Source organism: Trachypithecus francoisi, unplaced genomic scaffold, assembly GCF_009764315.1.
Source record: "Trachypithecus francoisi isolate TF-2019V2 unplaced genomic scaffold, Tfra_2.0 Lachesis_group6, whole genome shotgun sequence".
NCBI classification, from domain to species: Eukaryota; Metazoa; Chordata; class Mammalia; order Primates; family Cercopithecidae; genus Trachypithecus; species Trachypithecus francoisi.
In genome coordinates, this window is record NW_022681471.1 from 32,381,864 (window position 1) to 32,406,090 (window position 24,227).

At 42.5% G+C, this 24,227-nt stretch overlaps 1 protein-coding gene across 1 annotated transcript; it reads right to left on the minus strand.

The window, feature by feature from the left end:
- Positions 1-2,969: 2,969 nt before the first annotated feature.
- Positions 2,970-21,941, minus strand: ATP1B4 (ATPase Na+/K+ transporting family member beta 4). Its single transcript, XM_033201608.1, is given in 9 exon segments — positions 2,970-4,986; positions 5,683-5,778; positions 8,015-8,064; positions 8,881-8,967; positions 8,970-9,083; positions 12,784-12,888; positions 13,153-13,281; positions 17,222-17,474; positions 21,748-21,941. Coding segments are annotated over 9 exon segments (1,059 nt in total). The 5' UTR covers positions 21,811-21,941; the 3' UTR covers positions 2,970-4,824.
- Between the last annotated feature and the right edge of the window lie 2,286 nt (positions 21,942-24,227).

The window sequence follows — 24,227 nt, forward strand, 5'->3', positions numbered from 1 at the left end:
AAGCTTACTATATTCTGCTTAAAACTTTTGGATCCCAGTATAAACCCTTCTTCCCTTCTAGATTGCAACTAAAGAACTTTGTGAAGTAGTGTTTCCATTTATTTTTCCTTGCCCTTTGCCTCCATACATTGTATCCACTCTCCTTCCTTCCAACACATGCATATAAATACCCAAACCTCCATTTTCTGCCTGGATAAAAGCACAGTGTAAATCACACTTCTGTATGGTTTGGTTAAATTACTTTATTATGTATGACTATTTTAAGAGGGAGGCAGTAAAGAAAATGACTCTAATGAAGAATTTAGACAGGGAGAAATATGTTGGGATCAGGGATCTGCTGCCTAACAGACTTTAGACTGAGGCAGCTTCCAAGGAAAGAAGGAAAGATTCCTGCTACAGCCTAGCCTCTGAGTTGAATAAGGGATTGGAAACATTTATGTCTTTAATTGCAATTGCCATTAGAGATTTGCTCTGGGAGACAGTTTGTGGCTAGAAGTGCCTTAAAGCCATTTAGCCAGACTTTCATCAAACATTTTCAAAGTTTCTTTTTGAATTTTGGTTCTGTCCCTCCCCCCCCCACCCCGAAAGTTTCTCTTAGTGTTCCTCTCCTACACAAACAAACATAACAGTTTATACCAGGACTCAACCTTGATTAAAAAAAAAAAAAGGGCCGGGCGCGGTGGCTCAAGCCTGTAATCCCAGCACTTTGGGAGGCCGAGGCGGGCGGATCACGAGGTCAGGAGATCGAGACCATCCTGGCTAACACGGTGAAACCCCGTCTCTACTAAAAAATACAAAAAACTAGCCGGGCGCAGTGGCTGGCGCCTGTAGTCCCAGCTACTCGGAGGCTGAGGTGGGAGAATGGCGGGAACCCGGGAGGCGGAGCTTGCAGTGAGCCGAGATCGTGCCACTGCACTCCAGCCTGGGCGATACAGCGAGACTCCGTCTCAAAAAAAAAAAAAAAAAAAGGCTGCTTTCACAAAGCAGTCTAATGAGAAACCAGAGCACAGAGACTACAAAAGAAAAAATGCCCAGAAATGAAACAACTTTTAGTTTTATCCTCCTATGACTAAACCCCAAGAGTCAAAAAGAGGGGAGACAGAAGAAAAACAATATTTAACTAACAGTTGTCAATTGTCAAGTTTTCCACCCACATGACTGCCCAATATTCCTGTGGGAAAATCAGTGATATGGTCTAGAAAGAGAAAATCATACATTTCTTTTCTATTTCAATTTATTGTTGTTGACAACTCCTCAAGACAATATAAATGTTTTTTTACATGTTGATCCCCAGAAAATAGGTGCCTAAGAAAGGTTACTTTAGGATAATGATTTCAGGGGCGTAGAAGGTGAAAAATCATAACCAAAGTCCAGCATGGACAAAACCATGAAAACATTTGGAAATAATATTTCTCATTGACAGGCAAGTAAAACCAAGTGCATTGCAACAGATGGCATACAAATCAAATCCTGATGCAGCACAGTATGGGGAACTATTTAAATTAATCTACTAGAAGTTTATTGAACAGTTAAAACATAACTTTAATGAATATTATCATATCCAGTTCTGTATAGTAAAGCTATATGTTTCATGTCCTAGCTGACAACACAAACTATCTTAGTGCCCTTCAATATTGCTTTGCAATTGTGGACACAATGGATTCCATTGAAAGAGAAATATTGTTTGACAATTGATTCATAATTCCTTGTCTAATAGTCAATGCATTTAACAGGATCATGTATTATGTATAAAATATAGCACCAGTAGTTGAATTCCTGTGAAATGTTAACTATTTTAACTCAAAATTTACATATGTTTCAAAATGTTTGGGATATCATTCATTGATTTTTAAGTAGATGGTACTTTCTGGTAAGCAGCAGCTCAGAGTAGAAAGAGCACTGGACCTGGAGTCAGATGCAATGCAAGTTGTTTTTTCTAAACACTCTCTAATATCCTTTCCAGATCTAACGTTCTATTATCTTTTACTACTGAATCTTGAGAGTTTGATTGTTTGAGGTAATTTTCAAGTGATTTAAAAGTTGTTGTCTTTTTCATTTGTTCCTTTTCTTTTTAAGGTTGAATTTGTTAAGAAAATTGAATTTGTTAAGAAAATGGGTTGAGAGGAGGCAGTTTCATTGTATATTTGTTTGTTTTTGTATTTCTCATTAACCTACTGTAGAAGATCCTATATCTTCTACTACTTATTAGTAGTGGTTGGCCTCCCTCTACTCTGTCAATAAGACTTTGAAGGTGTCTGCGAAGGAGATTCCAAAGAGGAACAACAATTCTTCCTGCCACAATGCCAAGAGAAAAAACACTGTTAGGGACTAGATTGGTGTGTTATGTTTACATGACTGGTTTCAATTCCCAAGATTAAATAGCTTAAAATTTCTTAAGCAAGTTCCCTTAACCCAATGTTGCTTTCGTTCTCATATTTCCTTCTCCCCAACCCTACACGTGTTTACATCTCCACATCAATGTCTGACCAATAGAAAATCACATCTAAAATGCTCAAAATTGATCTCCCCAAACCTGCTTCTCTCTTGTATTCCCAGTCTTGATCAACAATGTCACCATCTTACCGGTTCTAGCCAAGCTCAAACCTTTGGAGTCATTCTCCAAACTCCTTCTTCCTTATTCCCCATTCCACAGTCTTTTCCTTCTCCAGTCACCCTTCACATAGTGGTTGCCAAGTGCTCTTTCTAAAATACAAGCTGGGTGCGGTGGCTCACGTCTGTAATCCCAACACTTTGGGAGATTGAGGCAGGCGGATCACTTGAGGTCAGGAGTTCAAGACCAGCCTGGCCAACTTGGTGAAACCCTGTCTCCACCAAAAATACAAAAATTAGCTGGGCATGGTGGTGTGTGCCTATAATCCCAGCTACTCAGGAGGCTGAGGCTGGAGAATCACTTGAACCCGGGAGGTGGAGGTTGCAGTGAGCCGAGATCGCACCACTGCACTCCAGCCTGGGCGACAACAGCGAGACTCCATCTCAAAAATAAATAAATAAATAAAGTAAAATAAAATAAAACCCAAATGTGATCACAGAGCCTCCCTGATTAAAATGCTTTAATTACTCATTTTCACCTATTGGATAAAACTCAAAGTCCTCTTCCGTCCCTGAATACCTCTCTAGCTCGATCTCTTGCCACTCCCTGCCATTCCTCTGAACCCTTTTCATTCCAGTTACATAAACTGCTCACAGTTACCCAGACACACCATGGTCTCTTCATGACTGTGGCTTTGCATGTGAAATTTCCTCTGCTACTTTCTCAGCTCCAGATATTTTTCCTCATGTTCCCATAGCTTTCCACATACTAGTTTTTTAACTCTCATTAAACTATATTTTATAACTTCTCCACTTGCTTGTCTTCACTACCAGACTACCAGTTCCCTGTTTTGGGAGAAAGGAAACATCATAGAGGAGATTCAGACTTTGGATGCTCCTATGTGGCATTTGAACTTGCTTCGGACTCTGATACACTATACTATTCGCTGATGCTTGCTTTTTTTTTTTTTCTTCTTGTGCCAGTCCTCCCCCTGGTGGAGGTGTTAAGAAGCGGTGGAGTGATCAGGTGACCAAAGATAAGACAAAGTGACCTGGCTGATCCACATACTGGATACGCATCTGCCTCATGTCATTTTTAAAGTAAATGCTAAGTTGGCTAATGGGTCCTGGTTTTTGCCTGGCCTGGCAGGAACGTTCTGTCTTGTCATGTATTCATTGACAGACTCTGATTTCAATTTCCAGAGCTGTAGCAGAAGGTCAATGTAACCACCCCTGATGGTCTCAAAAAACACCATGCTACAGTCAAACAAATAGCACAAGAAGAACTAGCTGGTGGGAATCTTCTTCCATGTTGTCTCCTCTGCCTGAAGCTGAGAAAAACCTGTTTGCAGGAATGTTTGCCTTTAGACGATTACACCAGAGAGCAAGGAATCAAACACCAATCATATCCATATGCTAAGTGTTCTCCCCAGTTGCAGTGAGCCCCACCTCTTTAAAAAGTCACAGGGACAGTCTTCATCTCTATCCCAGGACAATATCCTGTTAGGACTGCTTTTTTCCCAGTTGAAAATAACCTAGTCTTTGAATAAGCATTTAGTTGTGGGAGGCAGAAGTTTCCTAAGCACCTCTGGATATAGAGGTCTTTAGGTATAATGGTCTAGGTTGTCTAGGTTGGTCTGAGTGGTGATTCCCAGGGAAAGACCTTGCCAGCAGGTTTTATTTTCTTCAGAGACAGGTTCTCACTCTGTCACCCAGGCTGGAGTGCAATGCAGCTCACTGCAGCTTTGACCTATTGGGCTCAAGTGATCCTCCTGCCTTAATCTCCTGAATAGGTGGGACTACAGATGCATGCCACCATACCCGGCTTAGGCAGATTTTTAAAAAATGTGTTAGATTATTAGCCTGGTTGGGAGGAATCTGACCTCTAAAACCAACAGAATTTTAGAAAACATGATGAATTTATAATCATAATAGAAATTCTCCTTGATGGCTATTGCATGGCTATTGTAAATTTTATCAGATACTGTGTTTATGCTACAGGGAGACTACCAGCAGCAAGAACAGGTTTTAGTTTTAAGTGGAGGGAAAGGAAATTAATATACTCTGTTTGTCATCAGGAGAGACTACCTTTAAAAAAATCAAACAGCTTCCACAATGTCATTTTATACACATGTCATAGGCAAGGAAAGATGATCTGCTGTCTTAGATGTCCATCTGGCTGTGTCCTAACTGAAGAAAAAGAATTCAAGTGCTACCAGAGATACCATGAGATAAAACAGAAACAGAACTGGTAAGAATGGTCCCCTGAAGTTCTTAGGTTTCTATGTTCAAAGTAAAGATTACCCTGCCCACAAAACGATCATTGATGACATCATTTATGATGCCTTTGCCCTTCAGTTGGCACTGCACAGGCACTGCTTGGTTCTTCACCACGTCTGTAAAGTGCATTGCCACCAAGGGGGACGTGTAGTTAACCTGTAGGTAGAAGAACAATAAATTCTAAGTGTGGGGAGGTGGTAGGGGGGAAGTGATCAGATAATCACTGCAGGATGATAACCCTCACAAAGAGAACTGAGCAAATCCCATGATGCCAGTTCTCAAACGGCCAAAGCAACTGACATACTCTCCTTGCGCTGGGAAAGTGTGGGAAAATCATACATTTCTCTGATAAGTCACTGTCAAATATCTGATTGTCCTCTGGAAAAACCAATTCTGACTCAGCATGATATGATTTTTCTGGAGATCAGACCATGAATTAAACCAAAACTAGTGTCTATTGAGTCCCCTTGTTGGGGACTGACCCCAGCGCTTCAAATGGGAGAAACAGAAGCGTGATTATTAATGCAGGTTTAGGCATGTTGGTAGTAATTTATCTGCTCCTGACTCTGCCACTATCTAGCTGTATGGTCTTGGGCAAGTCACTTTTTCTCTCTGAACCCCAATTTTCCCATTTGTAAACTTAAAAGGTTAAACTAGGCCGTATATGAGATTCTTTCGGATATGGAAAGGAGTGTGGTTGTGATAAGAATTGGTAGAGGGAGCTCCTGGTATGGCCAGCAGCTATTTACCCCTCTACTATCTCCTGCTCCCTAATTCTCATAGATCCCAGCCAGCTCTTCCTTTGTCGCTGAGCCCTTTCTGACAGCAATGACTAAAGGGGATACAGCTTACGTGAGTCAGTTTGCCGTAGTAAGGGTAGTAGCGGAGATCAAAAGAAGCCGACTCTGGGTAGTAACTGATGGATCGGATGTCATTTTCATCACCTCTCTGTAAGCAAAAGCAGGTATATGTGGGGTGCTGGGTCACAGCGTGGGCTAGAGTCTGAGCTAAACGGAGTTGTACCTCAGGCGAAATCACTGTGTGACCCATAACCAACTGTTCCAGGAAGACCATAAAAGCAGAATGGGGCAGAGCTCAGCCGTGACCTATCCCTAGAAGAGCATTTTTAGGGAGTGACTGTGCCTTGTCTTTTCAGTTCAAAGGATGTTGAATAGAAGGCCTGAACTGAGGAGGCCAAAGGTGCTCAATATGGCTCTCTGTTGGCTTCTGGGGGACCCACACAGAAGCAGTCCAAAGGGCTTGCAGTATCTGATGCTGCTCTGGAAAGAGGCCCGACAACTCCAGCCTTTCTCCAAAGAATCACACTGAGCCTGGGACACAGTCTTGTACTTTGGAGCTGAGGGAGATATATGTTAGAACATATTTAGTAAATCCCACTCCATGATTTGCACACTGCAGGCTCGGTTCTATTGGAAGTCAGATCAAGTGCATAGGTACCTGATACACAGGCACACAGCCTACAGTTGGCTCACCTAGACTCATGTCTCTGAACATATTCTCTGTAGTGCTTAATTACAGTAGGTGGGGTCAGAGGGGTAAGCAACAAGAGCTTGGGTATGCAAATGATTAAAGTAAACAGGTCTACCCTTATCACATTATGTCAGGTAGGGGGTTGCCCATTCTGCGATACATTCAGCTTGCCCTAAATAGCAGAGGTCTGGGGGCTAGTAAGGACAAATAGTGCATCACTACTAGTAAATTACTCACTAAGGTCATGTGATTACTTCTGTCAATATACTTTAATTGTTCTTGGTACAAACTAAGTTCTCCTTAATTTATTCTAGTCATTACCTTATCCTGCTTGATTTCTACAAATGGGTGTGGATTTGACCAGTATTGTTTATTATAGAATGTATAGAAATTCTTAATATATGTGTTTAGAAGGACATAAAATATGTAAGGAGGTAGCTAAAAATAATAATTAAAACATTAAAACAATTTTAGAAAGGACAGTTCTCAGCAAGGTTTGATGTAAGCTGAAAAACAAACAGCTTCCGTTAGGGAACAATAAGTAGAACTCTGTCCAGTTAATACGCTAGCTTAAGACTAAGTTGGTCTTTATGATTTACTTGTAATACATTCTTCTAAAAAGCAATGAAATGTATTTTTCGTGAAGGCCTGGGGAATCAGTTCGCATAGTTTGTAGTCTCACCTCACATTGTGAATATTTACACATATACATGACAACAGAATGTGCTTCCTACCTTGTTCATTTGGCAAGTACTGCCTGACCTTTCAGAGCTCATCTTCACTTTTCATAGCACTTGTAATACTTGATTGTCTTGATTTCAGAGACAGAGCCGTACTCTTACCTCAACACTTCTAACACCTAGCAGAGGATCTGATATATAATAAGTGATCAATAAATGCTTGCTGAATGTGGGATATTGGCTGAATAAATGCTGCCTTTTGCTGTTTTCTGATCTGCCACCATGAAGACTGAAGTTTTCAACTGTATTTCTCCTACTGAGAATGGGATTACCAGGTCTCACGTATTTGCAAGACAACTATCCAGGTCTGGGGGTGCAGTTGATGTCACAGAACAGGAGAAAGCTACTGCCTGTTTGAGAAGCAAACCCAAGATCTAAGGGCTTTTTCCTACAAGAGAGCTAATTGGTACAGATGAGATAGAAGTTAATGGTCCCTCGAAGGACAGTTAATTAGCATATTAATCGAGTTCTGTTTATACTTCCCTTGTAGTCATTTGTGATTGCAACACCCAGTACCACTGGTCATTGCTGCAAAATGTGAAATTCAGTTTTAAAATCTGGAAACTAATGACTCTAATGAAAGCTGTTTGTTTAGTTCAAAGAAACAAGTAATTAGAGCTAAAAGCAAAAGTGTACACAGAATCTCAATTAATGACTTGGCACACTGTTGTTCCCCGCTGTGGCCCCTAGCTGAAGTTCGTTCTTTGGTTTTCACAAGTATTAACCATGACACACTGACTGACACACACACACATACACTACACACACAAACACACATGAGTTGAGTGCTTTCTGGAAAGAGGAAAACCTGAAGGAACTAAAGAGAGGTGTAGTTATGAAAAGATTAACCTTTTCCTTAGCCTACCATCCATGTGTAAGTCCTTGAAAGGGATGGACTACCTTTTTGCATGAAACAGATGTGCTAACAATGCTTACTCAAAAGGGCTCTTTACCTGGACTTTGCAGGAAACCTTCACAGGATCTCCAAGCTCAGGACGAAAGCCTACAACCTATCAAAAGAAAACCAGTGTTTTTTGTTTTGTTTTGTTTTGTTTTTTTAACAAAACATATTTGACAGTAAAAATTGGGGCTTTTCTAACCCTCCTCCCAATCATCCTTCCTCAGGCATATGCTTCATCTATTTCGCCTTCTCAGAATGTTACAAAAAGCAAAAATGCAAAACGTCTTTAGAGCTAAGCAGCTCAGCTTACTCTGTGTTGTATTTATGCCTGATATTTACACACAAGGGGAAACTTCAGCAAGTCAACTCTAAAGATGTAAAGAACTTCTAATTTCAAGAGGGGTGTGACTGATAAGGCTCTGCCACACCTAAGTCATGACAGGATGGAAGAAAAATGCATTTTTATGATGTAGAACTGTCCCCCATGCCACCCTCATGTCAATCCCCTGTTTCAAACAGCTCAGTATTCGATTCCTTATTTAAAATACTTTTTAAAAAATTAAAGATGAGGTCTCACTATGCTGTCCAAGTTAAACTTGAACTCCTAAGCTCTAGCATCCTCCTTCCTCAGCCTCCAAGTAGCTTGGATTATAAGCTCGAGCCACTGCACTTGACTAGGACCCCATTCTTGACAAAGGCCATCAAGCAGCAGGTTTGGGGTGAAGGAGAAGAATGGCCACAGGAAGTGCTGGGGGGAGGGAGGAAGAAACTGATAGGCTTATCTGGTTATTTGTATTTCTGATGCTGTCAGTAAAAATGACCAAACCTGTGGTGTGTGAAGACAGAGCCCAAGACAAATGGAGTGGCCAGAGCCCTCCTATCTAGTTCATTCACTTATCACCACCAGATATCAAAAGCCAATATACCGGTTCATCTTTAGAAGGATGCAGGGCTGTCCAGTAGAGTATCCAAAAGTTGGGTCCTCCAGACCAGAGCAGTTCTTAGGAAGGAGCGTTTAAATTGGCAGGCCTTCTTGTCCTCATCCTCATTGCCATCTTGGATGAAGTACTGCCCCGGGGGACAATCTACATTCATTTCCTCTTGAAGACTGTCATTATAACCTAAAGCATGTGTGAGTGGCAATGGGTTATGTTAGACAGGTGCTACAGGGGAAGGCCATGCGTTCAGTAGTCCTCCCTCCCAAATTTCCTTTCTCCAGCTTGTTTGTATGCCTCTGAAAGCCCATTCAGTCTCCCTGTGACCTGGCATCAGGTACCCAACAGCCTTCATTGGCAGCCATCCCTCTAGGAAGTCTTCCTGACTAGTCACTTCAGCCCAGTTTGATTGCCTGTTCCCTTGCTTTTCATTCCCATGGAACTTCTGGATATCCATCTCTGGGTCCTATGTTAGTCACTTTATAATTTTTCTCTATTTTCCACCATTTCTTTTCAGATATGATAAACTATAAACTTGGAAGGCTGTCCCTTCTACTTCTGAGAGAGAAATAGGCACAGAGTTGGTAGATTTTGGAAGAGGGAATGAAATATTCAGGGTATGGTGTATATATAAGGAAGCTAAGTTGCTGGGTTAAATTTCCTGAACTTCACTTAGGAAACAAGGTGAACCCATTGGGCGGTTACAAATTTGGGTAGTCTTTTGGGATTGCCCTTATGGCTACCTGCTCATGGTTCAGTAGCCCTCCCCCCCACTCCCTCACCTGGCAATGGATCCAGAGGCCAGCCCAAGCAGCCACCTAGTTCTCTTGGGCTGGGGACCGACTCTGGTACTGTCTTTACTGGCGGGGCACTACCCACCCAATGCACATGGATTTGATTGCAATAGAGAAATAGTCCTGGGGAGACTGATTTGGGTAATAATAAAACTCCAGTCTCCTGCACAGCAGGCTGAGCATGAATTACTCTTTCTCTATTGCAATACCCCGTCTTGATAAATCAGCTCCGTCTAGGCAGTGAACAAGGTGAACCCGCTGGGCAGTTACAATGTCTCCCTTTGAAGTCAGTGAGAGGCACCTGATTGTAAGAGAGTGAGAAGTATGAGTTGTGAGACAGAAGGAAAGTGGAAGAAGAGGAAGAGGAGGAGAAGGAGGTGGAGTAGGAAGGAGAGGCAGAGGAGGAGGCAGGGGAGGGAATAAGCCAGCTCTTCATCCTTTACAGAAGGAAGTTAGCACTGCAAAATAGAAGCATAAGTTAAAAGATAGAAACCAATGACAACCACGGGGTCTCTACGGTGATGGTGAGGGCATAAGATCTTGTCTACTGAGGCCTGAGACATTCAGGGTTAATGTCCTTTACATTGGATGGAATGTAACATGTGTCGAAGGATACGTATATCAGGGAGCAAGCTTAAAGAGGCTATTGGTGAGGTAACTCTTTGGGCTGCCAAATTTCATACATAAAACTGGGCTTTAGAAATTACTGCATTATTTCCAATTTGATTCTAAGTGATGCAGCCCAGTTAGTCCTGTTAGAATTAGTCCCTATGTATTAATGTTCAAAGTAGCTCAGTATTTCAGAGGAGATTTTGCACCTATGATCTACCAGAGGTAAAACTCAAAATGTACTGCTGAATTCTCATCTAATAATATCAAACCCACAGGTTGTGACTTGGGTTTGAGATTATTAATTGGCAACTGGGAATTTTAAATCTATCCAATTATGGCTATGCCTTTATTTTTTCTTTGACAAAGCTACATTTAATTCAAGGCTTTGTTTTAATTTTTTAGAACAAGAACTATGCTCAAATAACTTTCTAAATAGAGGCTGCAATCATGTGCTCATTGTTTCTCTTGAGGTAGTTCCATTAAAAATAATGTGACATGGACATGACCCTTATTGCAAAATCCCAGTCCTCATGGGAGTGAAAGTGATACTCTGGGATGTCTATTTCAGAGATGTGCTTCTTTTTAGCAGGACACATTATCTACTCTTAGAAACTGAAAAACTAGTGCTTTTTCTAACATTTCCTGCTTCCATCATCATCAGGTCAGAATTGGTATTTCTCTGTCTACTAGCTTCTTGGAGGGATTTTCTCAGCAGGGGATCCGGCAATATATTTGCAATCACTTGCAAGCATTCTGAAACAAAAGAAGATACTGTGCTGGCCATGATGCCTAAAACATTTCTGTGGCTAAAAATAGAACTACATGGACTCAGATCCCGTCTCCCCTCATTTCACAGGTAAGGAATCTGAAACTCAGACTTACCCAAAATAACACTGAGCCTTATGATATAAAGCTGAGTTCTAACTCTTGGTCATATGACAGCAGTGTAGAATTATGAAAAGCAGCATTTCTCAAACTTTAAATTTCCTACAAATCACTGTGGATTTTTTAAAATGCAGATTTTTATTCAGCAGGTCTAGAATGTGGTCTGAGATTTTGCCTTTCTAACAAACTCCCAGGAGATGCCCATGTTGTCGGTCCCATTATAACACGTACAGCAGCGAAGAGTGTCAAGAACATGAAATGTGGATTCAAACACTGGTTCTGCTGCCAGAGTCTTTGATCAAGTTACTTCCCCTTTCTGAATCTCAATTTCCTCATTTATAAAATGAGGACGATCAACTTTATTATGCAAAGTTAAAGTTAAGTGACCAATTTATGTATTTAAATAACACTTCCTAGCACATGACAAGAGATTGTTCTCCTAGTTCAGTGCACATGTTGTAATAGTAGCTGCCCCTAGAATGGATCAACCCCACTTCAACCAGGCCAGGACAACCAAGCCAGAATGACTGGCATTTTTTCCCCACATAGATTAGGTGCAGAAACGCAAACCCCACTGGGGCTCCTCTTTGATAGCTGCATAAAGAACCTGTGTGCTCTGTTAACCTTAACCAAGCTGCTACCTCAGATATTACCTTGTGAAAGGGTCTCCGACAAAGCCATTCATTTGCCCTGAAAATTTATCTGATGACACTATAGAGATAGGCACCTCGAAAATATTTGGGATCAGAATGTTGGAACGACTGCCACCCAGAGATTCTTCCTCTAACTCCTTTCTTGAATGCTGTTAAATAAAGACACTTGGCTAGGCGCGGCGAATCATGCCTGTAATCCCAGCACTTTGGGAGGCCAAGACAGGTGGATCATGAGGTCAGGAGATCGAGACCATCCTGGCTACCACGGTGAAACCCCGTCTCTACTAAGAATACAAAAAATTAGCAGGGCGTGATGGCACGCACATGTAGTCCCAGCTACTCAGGAGGCTGAAGCAGGATAATCGCTTGAACCTGGGGGGTGGAGGTTGCAGTGAGCAGGGATTGCACCACTGCACTCCAGCCTGGGTGACAGTGTGAGACTCCATCTCAAATAAAATAAATAAAATAAAATAAAGACACTTGCCCTCTCCCTTCAAGTTAGCCCATCTCCAAGAAATGACTTCTTTTATCTTGAGAAAGTTTAGAAGATAGGAATCTTCCAGCTCTGGAGAACATTCTTCTTTTCCCACCACTATCTCCCCCCAGAATTATCTTCTATAAATGATCATTATTGAGCCATCTGGATATGTTCAGGACTTAACTGGGTGCTGTATCGTGTTCAAGAAAAGAAAAATGTTCTCTGCCTCAAAGAGCTTATCTTGTTGGAAAATTGACTTGTATGCTTTCAAGACAACATGCAATCACACACTAGAACAATTCTGATTGTAGCTACAGGTGCTAAGGGGGATGCAAAGTAAGGACAGACCATGATGAGCTGGGGTTAGTAAGACTGGGATTCCTGGGCCAGGTGAATTTTGAATTTTGGATTCCCACCCACCACCTTTCAAAAGAACTTTCCACTATTCAGAGGAACTTACTTACCCTGGAGAAATCCATTTAGGCTAATCACATAATGCTGCCAAGTGTCGGGTTCAGAAACGTTGAAGTTGAAGTTAAGGCTATGGGCGAAGGGTCTGATCATAACTCCTGGCAATGAAAACAGGTCTTGGATATATTAACCCATTCTTGCGATAATTTTTTTTTGTATTGATTCCCATGAAACCATTTCCCCCCAGGCAATCAAAATGAAAAGAACCGTAATTTGCCAAGTACCATTTTACTTTTCCTCCTAATAATTGAATCTCTAAGTCATTACCAGGAAGAGCCTAAGTTAATTGAGGCTGAACATGCTGTGCAAGCATATTTCTGTCCAGCAAGTTCTGACAACACAGGGCATCTGGGCACACTCACCAGGAGGCTTTACCCGCTCCGTGAAGGTCGGTATATAAGGACTGATGGTCAGAAATAGTGTGTACATGCAGAGGGTGATCACAGCAGCCAAAGAGGCATAGAAGAAGAAGTAAATGAGTAAGATCAGGCCTGCAGAGCAATCATAGATAAGAGTGGTCAGTGCTTACCAACAAGCCCTTCCTCTCTGCTTAGACTCATGAACCAGAACCAACCCAACCACAAAATGGCTCTTTAAAAAATTCCCCAGATTCAGTATGTCCTTGCTTATTCAGATTTCACCAGTTTGGAGTCAGTGAGGATTGTGTCAGGGGTCTAATTGCAGTTTACCTTTACAACATCTCCGATGGAAGGGCTTGCTGAGCAAATGATGGCCATGAACAAGAATACAGTGGAGTGGAGTTTAAAGTACTGCAGAGGGCAAATTGCTTGAGAGTCCTCTGGGCAACAGTTGATGTCCTAAGTACAAATCATTCTTTGCTATTCATTAAAGTGGATGCCCTGAAGAGTCTAGCAGCTTGGTTCCAATAATTATAGGTATTTGCAAGTGATGAAAACAGCATTTCTTTCCACATAGTCTATAATTCAAACTTTTGATGAATTTCCACTGGACTTGCCTCCAATCAAGGCAAAGTGAGGTTTTGCCCTGCTTATTTCAAATTTTATTCATCTTTATCAAAGATGAATAAAATGGCTCTGCTTTTCAAAAAGAACACTAACACAGGGTGGGGAAGGGAAAAGGAGGAAACGGTACCTAATCACTGACACTTGCCTGTGAACTTTGGCAAGTTACAGAACTTCCTTGCACCTCCAATTCCTCAGAGGTAAGATGGGGATAAAAACAGCACTTACCTCAGATTCTTATCTATATCCCTAACAATATCTGAAATTCAGTCTTTCCTTACATCCTATCCTGACTCTACCACTTTCAAGCTGTTTAATCTTGGACATGCTGTTCACCTCTCTGGGCCTCAATTTCCTCGTCTGTACAATAATGGTACTTACTTCTTAGCATTGAATAATGCATATAAACAGCATAGCACAGAGCCTGGCGAATACTAAATGCACCATAAGTGGCAGTCATCATCGGTTATTATTAACGTTATTATTAGTGCTGTAGGACCAGAAGCATAGTTGTGTGAATTTTCCCTCTGTGGGCTGTATTAGGACTAGGTTTGTCCCAGGATTAGGCAACAATGAGTGAGGTGAATGAGCATGAGATTGCTGCTGAGAAACTCTTTTCAAGCCCTCCTTGGGGCTCTCTCAGGCAACAATGTTTGGCTCTGTTCACAGCAATGACATGGTGTTGGACCTACAGATTTGAACTGAATTATGAACCAGAAACTGGAACAAACCACTTAACTTTGCTGTACCCCAAACTGAATCCAAATATTAATTTTTAAATTGAACCATGAACCAAATAAAATTAACCAAAAAAAGGTATTGTGGAACGGAGAAAAAACCCATAGTAATCTGACTGGAAATGGAACTGACCCTTTTATTTTATTAAGATGAACTAAAGCAGAACTGGAACATGAACACATTGATTCCGTTGGAGTCCTGGAGAATAAACGACAGCACCTCTGTGCCTGTGATACTTGGCTGCTGCCCACTGGCTATCTCATGGGATTTGCCCTGTGTTTCTGCCTCCATTCCTTTACCCCATCCCCATCCTGGGAATGGATCAACAGCTAGAGCCATCCATGGAGATCAAAAGACTCAGTTTCATGGATGAAGGGAAAGCAAGGGAACACAGGTACATTCCTTTGGAGATATCTTCTTTTTTCCCAGGATGTGTGACCAGGAAGCTGTAGATGGGAGAATGACACTAGCAATAAGTCCCCTTAGCCTCACCCAGGAGTGGGTGCCCTAGAGTTTATGATAGGTGATCACAGACTGAGATAGATAGCTCAGTCACCCCCAGGCAAAACCAAGCACAGTCCCCATCTGAACCCATTGATCCCTCTGACACTTTCTGCCCTGGATGTCCAAGTATTACTTAGGTCTTTTCTCCAGGTACTCTAGGGTTCTTTCCTCAATGCCCCACCCAGGCTTGGATAGACCACTGAGTGCTCCCAACTCTTCATTTCTCCCACTAAAACATCCTATCAGGTCCTGAGGCCCTACACATCAGGGCCTTGTTCATTGTTAGAGTTCGTGAAATGGGGCAGTGTTCTGGCAAAAGAATGAACTCTGGTGTTCATCCAACCAGGGTTTGAAATCCCAGCACTGCCACTTAGTAACTATGTGACCATAGGCAAGTTACTTACCCTCTCTAAGCCTCAGTTTCTGCATCTGTAAAATGGGGATAATAATATTACTACCTTGTATGATTCTTGTTGGTATCCAATAAAATAACATAGAGTTTCCAATAATAGGGGTGTGCAGGTACCAAAGAAAAGGCCCAGATTATATTCATAGGCCTGGTAAACATATTGGGCAGGTTGATGTCCAAGTTGGGACAGCATTAGTAAGTGCACAAGTGGGCACCTTGTTCTCAGGAAAGAAGACAGCAAGGCATGTGCTCTATGGCTGAAGCATTAACATTACCATTTGCCCTTTGCCCAGGGTAGCCCAACAGAAGAATTCCTGGGCTCTACTTAGACCTGCTACTCAGAGGTCTGGCTATGGCCTATCATGCAGTGTCGCTATTACCATATCTTCTCTGGGCACTTGAACCTTCCTCCCTCATCCCCACTTATTGGCCTATGTATTGTCTTTCACAGAAGCAATTTGGATCAGCTCATCTGGTGAAGTTCTAATGGCTGGCTGTTTAGGCTCCCCCTCCCAGAATCACACTTGCATTTCACAAGGCTTGTTTTTCCAGTCCTCTTTAGGCAAGGGAGAAACAGCTGTGCACCCTTGGAGCCCCAGTGAGTGTCCAGTATTTGTCTGCAGCTTCCAGAATGTCGGAATGTTCCTTAAATGGTACATTTGTTCCAGTTGAGAGTTTGTGGGATGGTCAGGGGTGGGGCTGGGAATTGGGGAGGGGCGAAGGGAGATGAGAGTCCCACACCTGCTATTCCTAATTCCAGGAAACAGAGCTGACTGTTTCACCTTGACTGAGCTGAATTAGCAACATTAACTATGAGGGAAAGAATTCTTAGCCAAGGGGGCCTTTAGAAGACATGGCCATCAACTTCAGCAACCTAGACCCTTGGCACTAGGGGACTGTTATTTCATCCTTGGCATCCTCTATTTTTTTTCTTCTGTGGATTGACTGAGTTCCAAACCAGCAGCTGCTCTTTTTCTGGGCTGTGCAGAGACTGTGGCAAGTGTGAATTTTACCACTGGCTAAATCTCCTGAGGAGAAGGCTCAGCATTAATAGTTTTAGAGGTGGGTAAGACTGTAGGAGGGGAGTGATGGGGAAGTTGTGGAGTAAAAATGATGGCAGCATATGATGCAAAGAGGAAATGCTAAGGAATATAATTCTGCCATTGATCAAACATGTCTATCATAACAGAGGAAGACACCCACAAGCTGGGGCCAGGGACACGCCTCCTGGCTCTCCTCTGACATTACCAGGTGATGAGGCCTCATAAAAACACTTGGTCAGGTTAGCAGGGATTTGAGTATCATATCTTACAAGAAGTCTTCTGCATAGTTCTTTCAACTTTACAGTTTTAACATCTAATTGGAGCCTCACTCTGATCCTGTGAGAGAAGCAAGTCAGGGATTGTTTTCCTCATTTGGCAGGTGAGGAAACTGAGACTCAGAGAGGGGAAATGATGAGTCCAAGGTCACATGGATAGAAAGTGACAGGACTGGGACTTTAAAAAGTCATGTGCTTTTTCAATTCATTCTCACTGTCTCTCTGCATTGCAACTGATGTTGAGCCCAGTGAGTTTCAGTTACACAGTCAAGTTTGTTCATCCATTTGGAGTTTGTTCTGATGGAATCTGTCCACAGTCTAGGCATTTCCCTAGGCATTGATGCCTTTACATGAAGTGCAAAGAGAAGTTCACAGACAAGCCCATCCAGCGTATGGTAAAGGAGCCCTGGACACCACACCAAAAGCAAAGGACACCAGACTTTGGCACTGGAACTATTGGGACTTACTCCAACTCTGACCTGTTCGGGCCAGAAACATCCTTCTCTCTGGATCCCACAGGTATTCGTTCATGATCTGCAATTTCTGCCACCAGGCATTGCCTGTTGGCTGACCCTGACCCTCTTCCTCCTCCTTTTCCTCCTCTTCTTCCTCTTCTTTCTCCTCCTCTTCTTCCTCCTCCTCTGACTTGGGCACCACTGTCACCCGTGCCTCTTCTTCTGCTTCCTCCTCTTCATCTGCTAAGTAGTTCTGGTTCACTTCATCTGGATCATCCTGGAACAGTGACAAAACATAATACCCTTTTTGAAAAAAAATGTACAATGGTGCATCCCACCAGCCAAAAATAAATTGAAATGACTCAATATTTGGAGATGCTTCAAATTTCCACTTCCCCATAAACATACATGTTCTTACAAGAAGTGGATTTTTCTCTCTGTTCTTTTGGAGGAAATATCCTTTCTATGACCCATTTTGACTCAGTATTCTTTCCATAGAGGTGCAAGTTTTATTCTCAGCTTCAGGCATTTGGGCTCTTCTCCAAGGACTGTTCATATCACTACTCTGTTCTGGGCCTTGACCTCCCACTTAACCTTGGCCTATCAGAGCAGAGGTGAGCTCACACAGGAAGAGGGTGGAATAGTCTTAGACATTGTGTCCGTGATGGCAAACTTTCAGTCCAAGTCAGCTTTATCCTAACACCCTGTACACATTCAGCTGCTCAACTTCACCATTTTAAGTTGTGTCTAAAAATAGCCTGGGATGGACATCAGGAGGAGAGGCCAACTACTGTACCCCTCCTCAAAACTTAGCCTTCCTTCCCAACAGAAACAATAGGTGGGCAGTTATTAACTGCTTCTCTGATTATTGCCCTAGTTTGAATCTCTTCCTACCTTAAATTGGTTGGAAAGACCATCTGAGAGCTGGAACCCCAGGCTTCCTTAGTCCCCCCTCTATGCCTTAGGCAAAAAGCTGGGCACGTAATACATACTCAGCACATATTTGTTGATTGACTGATTACAGCCATTACTTGAGATTTGAAACTGTAATCTTCTCTGAGTGATTCTAAGAAAATTAAACTGAAAAAGAGAGAGGGAGAGAGAGAAACCTAGACTTCACCAAAGTGGTGTTTCAAATACCTCCCAGCCACAGGCCGGAGAATTGTATCTTTGCTCTTTGGGAGTTTGCCAAGGCTTATTGCAGCAGCAGAAAATGAGGCTGCACTCCCTTCTCTGCTGTCCAAGTCTGAAGAGTTGCGGGGCTGTGCACCTGTTGGGGTTGGATGTGTCAAACACTAGAGACCAGGGGCTCTGTGCTGCTCCCTCCCTGCCTGATTCCTCAAAGGCCATTTAGAGGGCACTCGGCTGAAAATGCTGCCTTTGCTGGGGGGAGGAGGGCTCAGCAAATTGGATTGCTCAGAATTAGTAAAAGTGATACAGAATGACAAGGCTCAGCTCTCAGCATTCGGTCTGCACAGCACTATCTAGCTCTTGATTATGAGCCCTCTTGAATTGCTCTCTAATTTGTTCCAATGTACAGCTCTACATAAAATATCACATCAGAACGACAGGGACCTTCAAGATTTACTTATCCATCTGAGGCCCAGAGATGGGACAGGATCTAGCCAAAGCCATGCAGTAAATTCATGATAGAGTTGACAGTCTTGGAACCTGTGTCTCTTGATACCCTGGACAATGATGTTTCTCCTCTATCACATTAAGCACAAGTGCCTAGAGGTAGCTTAGCAGATTAATGAAACACAATGCTTTAGGTTCTGTGTTCCTAAAGGATTTTAGGGCTCACGCCTATAATCCCAACATTTTGGGAGGCCAAGAAAAGAGGATCACTTGAACTCAGGAGTTTGAGGACAGCCTAGGCAACATAACAAGACCCTGTCTCTACAAAATTAAAAAAAAAATTAACCAGGCATGGTGGCATGCACCTGTAGTCCTAGCTACTCAGGAGGCTGAGGCAGGAGGATTGCTTGAGCCTGGGAGGTCAAGGCTGCAGTGAGCTGTGATCATGCCACTGTACTCCAGCCTGGGTGACAGAGTGAGACATTGTCTCAAAAAAACGCACAGAAAAAGATTTTAGGTGCTTATTATAATCAAGGACTGACTGACATAGGCTCACAGTGTAAGGCTTAGGAAAATAAACTTCATCCATCACTCAATGTTGAACGGATTAATGCATGTTCTTAATATCTTTCACTTGTGTGTGAACCTATGTACACATTTAAACTCCCAAACTACATTTTGAGCACCCAGAGGGAGAGTCCATATTTTCTAGCCTCTCGATGGCCCTCCACAGTGTAAAGCTGACAGTTAAGTACCCAGTATGTCCTAACCAAATATCAGTGATACCTGCCTGACTTAAAATTCCTGATGCAGGACTCTGCGGGAATGCTTTCACAGAGATTGTCACCCTAACTGAGCTGTCATGTATATCACAGTGGGTAGCAATCATGGTCCCCAGAGAATCTACTGCACCCGAGAATCTCAGTGAATTCGAAGTATAATACTTCATTGAAGAGAAATATATATTCCCTTTACATTTTCTGAACAATTTTCTTTTCTCTCCATGTTACGATGCCTGCCTTCAACCTTCCACAGAGGAGGCAGCTGGTCTAGGCCTCAGCCTGATCTTATTTGTAGATATGGGCTCTCATGATAATCCCATTACAGATGGCTTGTCATTAAAGCTTTACCCTCCTGAGAAGAATTAATCTTCTCATGGCTAATTTGCCCTTACAGCTCTCACACCTGAGAGGCTGTGAGAGGTTCCTGAGCTTTGCTTTAGGAACCTCAAATCTTTTCTCCTCTCCTCTGCTTCCAGGTAAAGGAGATGGTCACACTGTGCAAGAGAGGCCTTCCCCAAAAGATCCTCATTAATTAAATGTAAAATGTATCTTTGTGAAACTATGTAATGAAATCCAATAGAAAATCCTTTGGTAATGAGAATGCTTATCCCTAAGATTCTGTTTTGTCACTTTCCTAAAGTGGCACTACCCTCATGTGATAGTGTGTGTGAGTGTGCTGGGATATGGTAGTGGGTGTGCGATGGGGTCATCAGGTTTCCCTAAAAGAGAAGAGTCTGAAGAACAGAGGGTGGCTCCATTTTGAGCAATCTAAATATATAAACATATAAACAAATATATAAACAGTATGACCCAAAGGATAAATTTTAAATTTGTGCCCTGCATTGAGTAGTAATACACCATAAACATTTGAATGGCTGGTTAATTTTAAAAGAGAAATTAGCACAGGATTGCATTAATTTCTTTTTAAATTTGATCAAGTCTTATAAGGATCAAGATCCCCTGATGCATTTAAAATCCAAGCCACTTGACAAATAACTGAAATTATACACAACATTTTAGCACGATTACGTAGAAAAGAAGGCAAGTAAGAAATAGTTTTATACCCCTGCAGATTGTAACTGTTCTGAGAGCTGGAAGAAACTTTGGGGGAAGTTAAATAATTCTTCGAATTGTGGCTAAAAAGCTAAGAGAAGCCCTCTGTAGGTTGATGGGAACTTAGAATAATATGTGTTTTCTTCTGCGGGCTGTTGACAGTTTTCACTTAACTCCCTGGTTACATAAGTGGCCATACCCAAAGAAAATGGCTTAGGCTTTGTTTCCTCCTGGGGCTCAGATCACAATCCTCTCTGGGGAACATTTCAAAATCCTCTCCCCAAAAAGTACTGCGTGTGGCATACATTAATGTCTTATAGCAAAATAAATGCAAAGAAACTTTTGGATCAAATAATTTGTAATACACCCTGGAGATAAACGGTGAAATCAAAAGAATGTATGTGTGTCTGTATGTTGGGCAGTGTGGCGTGGCAATCAGGATGGAAATAGGTAGTGGCAGATCGGGGGTTTGGAAGATGCATACTGCAAATACAATGGAAAGAGCACAAGATTAGAAGTGAGGATATTGCATTTTCACTTTGGCTCCTCCACTAACTTGCCAGTCACTCCTGTGCTCTGAGCCACAGCAGCCTCCTTTACATAATGAGGGGTTCTGGAGATATATTGTCTAGGATTCCTCCCAGCTCCTATTGGGGATTCTATGATTTTAGCTATAGTTTGGAATTTCTACTTTAGAAAGAGAGCAGCTGGACTCTAAGAAGCTACCACCCAAGGGTACTGAGACAGCTGGGTAGGCAGTGCCTTTCATTTCCTCTTCCTCTTTCCTTCCCTCTTGGCTAAATTTCTTGCTATTAGAATTAAATTTTTATACTCCAAAAGGTCTGTGAAAATTCTATACTCCCAAGAAAAGATTTTATAAGCCCGTTATTCTCTATTATCTTCTCCTTCTCTTATCTTGTTTTACAGGAAGAGGGGCTTCCTCCTTTTATCCAACAATTTAGGGTACCCGGGGGTGCTGGGAGTCACTGCTCCTTTTTGAAACCCTGGGTTTCCCTAAACTTCGCTGTTTATGCCCATCCCAAAGAGAGGCAGCAGTAAACCAAGGTCTGCACAGCCCCCAACCCACCCCATTAGAAAAAGGGGGGGCAGTAAAATATTCTGCTCTCCGGCACTCACGAGTCTGTAGCGATAGCTGTAAGGAAAGGACGGAGCCCTTCTGGACCGGAGTTGCCTTCTCATGACTGTTCAGTGGGCAAAGACGCAGCAGAGGCAGGCAATCAGGTGAGAGTTCTGGAGCTTCTGCTGGTACAGGAGACACTGGTTGCTGGGGACACTTGGCGCCTGGTAAAAGTGAACCCTCCTGGCATGAGTCCTTCCCCAAAATAATCTAACATGTCCCTCTCTCATTGGTTGGCCCCTTCCCTGAATCAAGGGAAAGCCCTTATGGAAAAGCAAGCTCATCATTACAAGGAGGGGGAGATATTCTGGGTCACGAGGATGAGCAACTCACCCCCCGCCCCGCCCCCCTTTATGTGTCTTTCCACCCCTTGTCTTTCTCCAGTGCTTGAGATATGATGGGCCCAATGGAAATCTTAAGTCATGTTCTTCTCAATTGAGAGTTGGATATCAGTGCATGCAGGGGGTGGGTGTGGGTGGGAGTTGGGGGTGAGGGGAGACGGCCAAGAATAACTTGCCTTTTTCATAAGGCTGATCTCATGCAAAAGGATCTAGGATGTCAAGAAAGATTCCCTTTGCTCTCTCCCCCTACCTCCGCACACACTCTAAGCCACCTATAATATTTCTTATTTGTGTCAATCCATGAGCTTCTTAAAATATGGATTATTCTTTCTGATTTTAGAAGCCAGGCTCCTACTTCATTCTTCACTGCCCCAAAGAGGGTCTTAGACATAAGGAAGCCTTTTTCTAGCCCACATGTCAGAGTGGCCCCATCAGTCACTGCCCCTCATACACACACCCCTCCAAATCCTGGCCAAATTTCTGTAGTGGTTGAGATCTATATTTATCCCTTAGCATCAGGGCAGGGAACAAGCCAGAACTTTGCAGTGTCAGTTTCCCAGACGTATATAACTCCTGAAACCAACATGGGATCCAAAGAAAGGAAAAATTAGAAGAAACAGTTAAGAATATTGTATAGCATTTTTGGTCTGTTTGGAGTCCACCCCACTGGAGCCTGGGTGGTTAAAAGGCCTGGATGGAGTTTGCGATCCTTCCTTCACAAATCAAACCCCATTATACTCAAGTGGCTGAGAATGTTGCAGATACTGACATTCTGGGCACATTCATTACTGAGAAAAACAGCACAATAGCTTAGATAGATTTAGTCATAACTCCAATTCAAGGCTATTCTGATGAAAATGGTTTCAATTGCAGTTAATTTTAAATAAGAATTCCTTTCACTGTAGTGTTACTAATCAGAACTCTTCTTTAGCAGTGTCTCTTCCCATATCCTTCTCTGAAGAGAAAAAGGCCACTTACAAAAAAGAGAAACTTATTCTTCTTTTTGAATTTTATTAAAAGCAAAATATATTCTAGGTGATAATCTGGTCTCTGGTCTCAGTAGATGTTGATCTCTATCTTCTACACCTTCTCCAGGCCAGTCTTTTGTGTGATTCCTTATATTAAGTATGAGAATCCCCAGGCCCTTGGAAGCCTCAAAACCAAACAACGGCTAGGCTAACTGGTCTAAGGCTGAAAAGAGAGTACAGTCATTTTATATTTCAAAAACTGAGAGTAGGGGGACAAAAGGGAGTTAGGAGTGACATGACCTTAGGTAACAAAATATTCCATTCTCTAGAATCTTCCATTCCTAAGCATTCTGGGTAATTGGAGGTTTGATATATACTTAAGACATTTGCCATGTATTTCAGCTATAGCCCAGGCTGTGTTCTGGAATGCCAGCTGTTGGGTGGGGTAAAATAACCAAATCCCATAGGATGTCGAAGACAGAAATCTGTATGAGTTTACACTCAAAACACTAGTTAGAAGAGAAATGATTCCTGCCAAATTTGAAAAAAAAAAAAAAAAAAAAGCAATGTGCTTAACAGTCTAGCAGAATGGAGCCACAAGTGGCTAATGGGGATGCAAACGAAGCAGTGGCTACAAAGGGACAAGCGGAGAGAGAAAGGAGAGGCTTTGACTATAACAGCAGATACGGGGGCACATTATTAAAGTCTAGAAAACTACATGCTCATTTCTTGGACACAGGTTTTAGCAACTGCTTCTATAAGCCCCTTGTCCTGAGTGCCCGCTGTGATGAAACCACAGAGTTGCTGACAATGGCAACTAACTGGGAACAGAAACAATCTTATGGACTGGGTCCTCCTGTTCCCAAAGGGAGGAAGATATGGTAGCATCCTTCAGATAATCTCTGCCTTTACCATGAGATGGACTAGTTTGTGGCATCTGTTCTTGTGGGCCATTTCCACAATTGTGTAGGTTGTGGGGTGGCCACAATGTGTCCCAGAGCTGTCAAAGAGCAGTTGTGTACTTTCCATACCAAGGACTGGTTAGGTCTTCAGGGACTCTGGGAGGTCATGTGCAGTGGAGCTTAAGAATTGTTTGCCATTGGAGTCACCCAAGTAATGTTGAATATTCTCTAGAATCCCAGTCCCTTCCAAGATTAGTGACCTGTGGAC